The sequence below is a fragment of the Lissotriton helveticus genome, chromosome 4_1 (genome assembly GCF_964261635.1).
Source record: "Lissotriton helveticus chromosome 4_1, aLisHel1.1, whole genome shotgun sequence".
Taxonomy (NCBI): domain Eukaryota; kingdom Metazoa; phylum Chordata; class Amphibia; order Caudata; family Salamandridae; genus Lissotriton; species Lissotriton helveticus.
The window spans coordinates 1,027,880,644-1,027,889,604 of NC_136063.1; the positions used below are offsets into that span (position 1 = coordinate 1,027,880,644).

Genomic DNA, 8,961 nt, shown 5'->3' on the forward strand with positions numbered 1-8,961 from the left:
GATTCTATTGGAGTATTTAAAAACAAAAGAGAAAGAAAATTAGAGGGAACTTTGGATACTGTTACTTATAATGAATCCCAAATAATAAATAAAGTGAAGGATCTGTTGTCCTCTTGGTCTCCTGAATACATTTCTTGATGGGCAGGTTACAAAGTCTTTAAATGATGATAACCCCAATCATTAATTTTTTGTCCTCTATGCTACCTTTAAAGCTTTCTTCTTCTTTCTTCCATGAGAGTGATGTAATCACTTCAAGATTTTTATGGAATAAGAGAGCTAGAATTGCTTACAAATATCTTAGGAAACCCTCTAAATTGGGAAGATGTAACCTCCCAGATTGTAATCTATACCAGATTTCTTTCTTGGCGGCTCAGGGAGCAATTTGGTTTTCACTAGTACCCCAAGCTATACCTCCATGGATTTATATAGAGCGAGAATTGTGTGTTTTCTATTCCACTCTTACTTTGCTCAACCCTCACAAATTACATAAGCAAACTCTCAGCGTATTACATCAGATACGGTTAATGCGTTGAAATACATTGATCGGAAAGTTTAGAAGCCTATTCATAAATCAAGATGGACATCTTTATGGTCTAATCCTAAGCTTGTTACTGACACTGAACCCAACAGTGCCCTTTTGGTGGCCCACAAGAGCATCAGAATGATGAAAGACCTTTATGATACTAATCATGATCCTCTTCTTTTTTCCTTCTTAGCCAAAAAATATAATCCTAATACATGGAATTTTTGAAGTTAAAAGTGGGACTTTATAAGATACCCCTTGATACAGATTCCGTTACTGTCTCACTTCTTTCTATGTGGGTACATTCAGGCCATACCACTTCTAAAATGTATACATTTTTATCTGCTCCTTACAATCCACAGTTACTTCTGATAAATGGTCTCACCGTTTTGAGGATTACTTTTTAAATCATATTTCACATGATACCTGGCATCTAGGAAATTATCTTTTTGTAATAAAATTGCTCCTTCACTGATTCAATCTAAGGAGCATATTAACAACGGCCAGCGATAATTATCGCTGGCCGTGCTTAGCGATAACTATATTATCGCATGGCTATCTATGGAATGTATCGCCCTGGTAGCACGTTATTAACAATGCGTTACTCCAGGGCGATAAAAACTCCAGAGATAGCGAGGTTATCGCCCTTTTGCAGGGAACATCGCTGGTTTTCCAGTGATGTTCTCTGCAAAACTGTGATAACCTTGCTGATACGAGCCACAGGGTCGTATCAGCATAATCCACCCCCTATGTTAGGGATGACTAAGTCAGGATTTTAGCAGATGTTAGATTTTGGTGAAAACTGCAGTTTTCGCCAAAATCTAATGTGTGCTAAAATCATGTGGGCTGCCTTGTAAATATCGCGATGTAAACATCAGCGATATTTGCAAGGTAGTCCATCCGGGGTACGCCCAGTAATACCCACTTTGCATCTCATTGGAGATGCAAAGGGAGACGTTGGGAAAAAGGGTGCTAACATGTGATTATGCATGCTCGCACCCTCTTGCAAATAGGGCGCTGGTTTTATCTCCGCTTTATTGGCTTTGTAAGCCAAAAAAGCAGAGATAAAGCCCTTGTAAATATGCCCCTAAATTCTTTACTATGAATCTTTTACACTAGACTCCTGCTGGTTTATACAAGTTGAAATTAAGAGAGATAGATCTTTGTTGGAAATGTAACTCAGTACCAGGCACCTACAAACATATGTTTATGCTTTCTGGAATTCGGTTTAATCCGATTGTGCCCGATAATACCATACCGACTCAAAATCAGCGGACCCGGTTTAAACCGAGTGTTACTGATTTTTCAAATTTGTTGTGCCGCTTGGCCACTTGAGGGCGCCAGAGCAGTACAAACATACTGGTTCTGTTCTGAAAACTGCACTTTAGAAACTAACGGCAATGTACGTCACCCCCATTAAACTAGGGGCGACAAATTGGTTTAGCAAGGTTGGTGGGCGGGATCATTTATTTACATTGCTGTCCGGACTATGGCCCCTTCACACCTCATCACAATGCATAAGGTGTCATGACGAGACGACGCCCACGAGTGCTCCAAAACGCAGCAGGTAAGCTCTGCAAGGGAGCTATTTAATCACACTTTTCACCCTCTCCTTCTGCGCGTCCCCTCTGCTCACAAATATGCAGAGCGGCCCAGCAGGCTGCCAGATAGTGAGCCAGCTGTACCATCGACTTGAGGGAGGGCCTAGAATGGCCAAGCGCCAGATATTTTGTGTAGTTTTATACAGCGTGATCTGGGCCCTAAGGCATTGGGAGCGATTTACATATGTGCCGATTATATTACACGAGATGAAATCAATTTTTTATTAAAGGCTTTAGCAGATTATGTGAGTTGCCCAGAATCACACAATGCTGAGGCATCGGTAGAAAGCCGAACTGGTTGCAACACTAGCTGGAACTGGAAAACAATAACTCTGGGAACCCGTAACGCTTTACAGTTTATTTTTGCCTGCTGGTGTTCAAAAATGGGAGTTTGCCAGGCCAATATCGCAAAAGTTGGGACATAGCATGAATTCTGATTTTGAGCCGTAGGTGTAGCTGTTCCCATCCATCAAGAATACATGCTGCAAGCATATCAACCTGTGCAGTCAGCCTTGTCACAAGAGCACGGTTGTGTGCAGAACACACACAGGTTGTACCAAAAATGGAGCCACGGGAGGGGGGGCGTACTCGGGGGTGGGGTGGAGGACTCGGGGGGCTCAGCTTCCACGCGGAACAATGACTATGCACTCAGAGGAGAGATGTAAACTTCAATGTGCTACTCCAGTGCTCCTGCATCCAACTGGCGGTGATAAGCCAGGGTCGCCTCTTCTCTGAGCCAGTCAGCGGGGTATAGAAAATTATTGGGGGAAGGGAAGGGGTACTATCATCTACTACTGGTACCCCAGTGCCTTGGGTACTTGTTACTTCATCCAACAGAACTGACCAAGTAATCAGTCTCTACAAAGGAAGCTCGAGCGAGCAGTGAAATGCGTAGACACACAGAAAGGTAAATTTAGCAAGGGCTACACCTTTTGAAAATAATGGAATATGGAGTGCATTTAAGTATGTTGGGGATGCTCGTGGATTGAAGTAAAATGCAAATAAAACTTGTAAATCCTAGCACTTCTGGCGGAGTTGTGATCTTAAACGTGTTTACTGCGCTTATGAAGAAAGGCCCTATAGTAGAATGAACAATGAAGTGCACAGACAAGGTATTTTGTAGGGGTGTTGATGACCAGTCTTGTTTAATGAAACCTGGGTGCCAGATGTATCTCGCTAGCTATGCCCTGCCTGCCTTTCTCCTAATCTGGTCTAGGTAGGGGGCTCTATCTAAGCTATCAGGGTGGGCCCAATGACGTAAACGTTTACATGCAATCCCAAAGTAAAGAAGTATTGTTACTACGAAAAGTGGCATCACAGCAGTGCCTAAGCAAGGGCACACCCATTCCACCAAGGTCTAAATGACACTGGGGCCGATGCATATTTCTTCCTCCTCACCAAATACGGCCTGAATTAATGTGGTAGCTTGGGGAGGAGTCAGGGGGGAAACTGCTGATGGGCCTGTCCGACACATGGGGGAGGGGGAGCGGAGGGGGGTGTGTGAATGGCTCAAGGGCCACAGCAACACCTGCCCCCAGCCTGGCTCATGTGGGGGGAGGGTGTGGTTGAGATAAAGCTGTCCCAACAGACACCTCATCTGCCCAGCCTGGATGTTGTTGTACTCTCACTGCCAATCCCACCCACCACCCCGCCTCAGTTTCGCAACACTTTGCACAGTAAACATTGTGATTTCTTTTGATTGCAGCTGGATTAACATTGGCTTAAAGTGTTTTAAGTGATCCTTTCTTCATCATTCTGAAAGTTTCCTTTCAATGACTCGTGCACTGGGAGTCTCTTTTTGTCTTCGAGTTCACAAGGGATCCATATCACTTTGCTAATCCCTATTTCAGTCCCAGGGTAAACTGCTCGATAAACAGTGCCGCCTCGGCTGGGGTGCACACATGTTCTCTTTGTGCAGGAACTCAGGCTGGTGCTCCGAGAGCTGCTTGCATGCTGAGCTCTGGAGGGTCGATCTTGGGAGTAGAGCTATACTCTCGGACTCTTCGCCTGCAGCGATCCCCACACCCTCTTGGAGAATTCCTCCCCAATTCCTATCCCCGCAGCAGCCCACGCATGCGTTTTTCGTTCATATTCCTAATGCCAGCGTAACCAGTTTTGGGTTTTTAACGGAAAATAAGAAGTAGCCCTCATTCTGACTAAAAATGTGCACATTTTTAACTGTAAACTGTGCAGCACTTGTTGCACCAGAGTCACATCGGTGACCTGGTGGTTGACGCTGCAAAAGACCTGGTTGGTAATGGAATGTGACCCATAACACCAGGGGACATTTCCTGGAAGCCCATGGGGGAGTGGAGGATATCCGTCACTGCAGAGCGAGGGGAATATTGAAATGTGCATCAAAACCGGTGGGAAAGACTTGCCACACCATCGCTCAGTAACTGTTTTCCAGTTATAACTGGGTCGAGGGGATATTGAAAATCATTCACAACAGGATGGGCACCTGTCACATTGTGTTGTAGTCGGTTACTGGAGACGTAATCCTGTATAAACCTGAAATTCACCGAGCATGTTATTTCACCTGATGCAAAAATAATCTACAGTATATTAGTATGGAGACTATGCTTCTTCCTCAGGCTATACCCCACAATGTCAGAATATACGAATTCTCTTTTGAGGCACTTTCTTGTGCAACCTAGTGTGTTTCTTTTTTTTTTTGTCAGTTTGCATGCGATGTTTAGCCTGACAATTGCAAGGCTTTTATTGGATTCGTATAAGACACCTCTTCCTTTCATTTTGGTATCCCACGATTATTTCTGTCATCCAGAATTTATGATGAACATGCGTTCTTAAATATTGACAAGAAATGAAGGTGATTATTTTTAGGTTGTTACCTGGATGTTTTAACTTTGATCCCTTGGTTTTTCACTTCTCAATATAGTGGAATGTGGAGTGATAAGCCACATATATTGTAGGTATTTCCAAATCAAAATCTTATTCTTCCTAGAATGTCCCAACATGCTTTCTTTGTTTTAACAAAAGCAAAACTTATCTTTCCTTAGAGCATTGCTAGAAGAGCATTTCTTAGCTCGAGAGTTCCCAACAACTACATTCATTGCACATTTCCAGGACTACGATGCATTAGGTTAATACATTTAATTTATTTTATGTAACTTTATGTGGATGTTCTGAACATCTGACTGTGATTTTGGCCTTCTTCACCTATGGTGGACTCTTCTGTTTTACATAATGCAGACTGTCAATCATTATCGTATCTACAGCATTACTGAGACTTTGCTTCCATACTTGGTAATGGGTTGACATTGCTGCTCGCGGTGTGAGACATTTTGACCCCAATAACTGGCCCATTTTCTGCACAGACATTTCTGCACCCACACTAGTTTTTAAACTGGATAGTATGCTTAATATTGTAGCCCCAGCTTTCAGGGCCCAGTGAACAAACGACAGAGACATGCCCTAGTGCAATCTGGAACCAGTTTACACCATGCCGATCGGCCAATTGGGAATCTGTTTTGCAAATGTGCACCAGCATGCACATGCACATGACCAAAGACTCACTGATGAAGTATTGTATGGTCTAATACAATAAGTTTGATTTTTTTAAATGTATTTGGACTGCTTAAACACTGTACATTCACTGTGTATATGACATGCACTATTAGTGCAGAAAGCAAGCAATAATAAAAGCAAAAAGTTTCATAAACACCCGAAAAACACTGTTTCTGTGGTTTTAAGTGGCGCGAAAATGTGTGACCACTGATAACCACTGTTTTATTAAGGTATTGAAGTCACTGGAAAACACTGAAAAAACCCCACAAGAATTCACCAAAAATAGAAACTGAAAACAGGAAAGCCTACATATGTTCTTTGAATGTATGCTGCTAGACTCTTTTTGGGGCCCTATTCAAAAACTTCATCATTAATCTTTAATACACCTATAGTTCTCTTTTTACCTATGATTTTGCTGGGTCCTTGGGCTATAAATACCCCTTTACCTCTTGACAGTATGGATTTGGAGCTCTTACATTTGATCTTATACATTACAGTCAAAATTTTACTCACAGAAGTAAAATCTTTTTATCTCCTGTCTTACCATACCTGGTGGACGTGGATTTCATATCTTCATGGAGCTCATACTTATGTTGAAAAGAAACATTATTTGCCTTCATTTGCTAGTAGTGTATGGTGTTCTTTGGATAATTCTCAGGGGTTGGTACCTCAATATCCTTTTGAATCAGTTTCTTAATTTATTTTTCATAGGTGTAGAAGATGTCCCTCCTACCACCTCATCCTTCTTCCTTCCATCTAGTATTCTTTCCTCTTTCTCTCTTTCTTTCTCTTCCCATTTTTCACTTCTTTCCCCTTGCTGATGTATCCTATTTACCAAGCAATACAAACTCACACACGACTTTACTGGGATATATGTAGATGTTCCATCTGTCCCATCTTCCGGGGATTTATACTTAATAGTAGATGAATTTGTAATAGCTGTTATCTGTCATGACGTTTATCTGATAATTTGTATATGATAACTTTGATATCTTTTTATCCCAGTCCAGATGTTCTTTGTCATGTAGTCCCTTCTGATTCATTATTAGATATTTGCTTCTGATTTTTATGTATTGCTACCGTATTGCAAATGTATTTCTTTTTATCTAAAGTAATAGATATTTGAACTAAAAAACAAAAAATGTGTTGCAAAATTGTGTTTACCACACTGAGAACAATGACAAATATTTTGAATATTTCAATTCACAGGAAGAGAGAAGACCTGTCCCTGTTTTAGCGTCTTCAGAGTATGGGAGACATTTGAAATACCAGTCGGATCACGTGACCAGAGAACACGTTAGAGTTGGGTTGGTGGGTTTAGAATTCTTCAGGAAAAATGGAATAAGTAACTCAGTTGAAGATGGATATGGCGGTATAGTTCCTGCTTAAAGAATGGGTCCTGGATTCTGAGAAGGAAAGGATGTACTAACAACCAATTCCGTCATGAATTAAAGGAAATACTACGTTTATCTGTAAACCTGTGCTTTGGGATTTTTGTATCAGAGCTCACAGATTAGGATAACACAATCGCCACTGTTTAGCTTGTCATTGTTGGCATGTACTGAATTAAATGTATGTTTATCTATCTATGAATGACCAAACATCATATGCTAAAGTATTAAATTCAGTGTATTCTGCACTGATAAAAGTGCGTGAAGACTTTTCATAAGCAATAAATCAGCTTCTCAACTTTTTGATTTTTTGCAAACATTTTTTCCAGGGAAGTACTATGCTAAGTAAGATTTAAGCAAGACAGTAAGGAATAATTTAACTCGTAACATTATGATTCATTTTCCAAAACAGATTTCATTGGTGGTTTTATGAGTTTGACCCGTTTTACCAATTGCAAATAAAGTGTACCTGACTTAAGACTATTAACGTTAATGACCTTAATGGTTTTAAAGGGCTCACTGACACTGGTTTCAATCATTAAATAACACATTTGTTTAGGTCTGGTTAGGGACAGCTCTGGTTTTTGCCAGGACTGCTTTGCATAACAAAATAAAAGAAAACCAACATTCACAAACTCAACAGTCCGTTTTGTTACTGAAAGTTGTTAGTGATGTTTCGGTGATGTTGTGTGTGTTGTTTTCTGGCCATACTAGAAAATACCATAGTGGAGCACAATCTGTGGCTACAATAATATGGAAAAAGGGAGTATGCCCCTTTGATGAACAGCCTACATTAGTAAAGATGAACCAAACCCTATATGAAGAGTGTTATGTACAGAAGTCAGAAGATGAAGTTTGCATTATAAGTGGTGGTAAAAGGCGTACACAGTGTTCAAACAAAGGCATACACAGCAAAATAGTACATAGTAAGACACTTGTGATGAAGGGCCAGTATTTTTGATGCATCTTTAATAAAGCCTATATGCATGGACATCTTACTTTGTGAAGAAAACCGTTGTACATCCAGCATGTTACATTGACAGCATAGTAAAATAAATGAACACACAAGGACAATTAGCAAATGGATCTGTCTTTTTGAAAGGCAGATGTATTAAAACAACACATATTCCTAAACAAAAAAGCTGGAGATCATGAAATAAAATGGTGTCACGCTTGCAAAGACATCAAAACCACACACCAGCTTTCGCTTTTAAGCTAGCTTTCACCTTCAAGCTACATGTCATTTCCATCTGCAGTCTAATTAACGGACTACTTGACGGTCCATCATCGCAAACATAATGGGAACACAAATGGGACAATGTAACCATCTTTGAAATAAATGCCATAGTCTTGATGAACAGCTCATCCAAGCAATGGATAACAATGAAAATGCCAAAGCCTGAAGAGTGTTAAACCAAAACCCTCTATCTCTCTGTACTTCTTCTTATTGTACTTGTTTTGAAGAATGAATTGCATGATGATCTACAAATAGCTGTAACTTTCTGCAGCCAGACCTAAAATGAGTATATAGCAGGGTTCTGTAGCCAGACCTAAGTTGAGTTTAAAGCAGTGCCGCAAGAGCGACAACAACACCCAGCACCACATCAGTCCCAACACCTATCATCAGAACAACTACAAAATCAGTCACAACCACAACAGATGCATGCATAACAGCGACCACAGCTGTAACAGCTGAAGGCATCACAGCATTGAACACAGCTGCTAGCTTGGCAGCTACTACATTAGTGACAAAAGCCTCCACCACAGATGGGACCACAGCAGTACCAGGAGCCACGACAGCAAGGACCACAGCTGTGATGACAGTTTCTGCCACTATAGCAAAAAACTGGAGCAAATGCAGATATGATCCCAGCAAAACCCACAGGTGCACCCAAAAGCTGCTGCAACGGCTGCAGAG

General features: G+C 41.1%; 1 protein-coding gene across 1 annotated transcript in view; it reads left to right on the forward strand.

The window, feature by feature from the left end:
- The window catches only part of CFAP90 (cilia and flagella associated protein 90), a 194,782-nt gene extending 187,099 nt beyond the window's left edge, over positions 1-7,683 (forward strand). The window contains exon 3 of the mRNA XM_078685738.1: positions 6,862-7,683. Within this exon, the coding sequence (XP_078541864.1) occupies positions 6,862-7,041 (180 nt within the window). The 3' untranslated portion in view covers positions 7,042-7,683. The remainder of the gene's footprint in view (positions 1-6,861) is intronic.
- Positions 7,684-8,961: the final 1,278 nt, after the last annotated feature.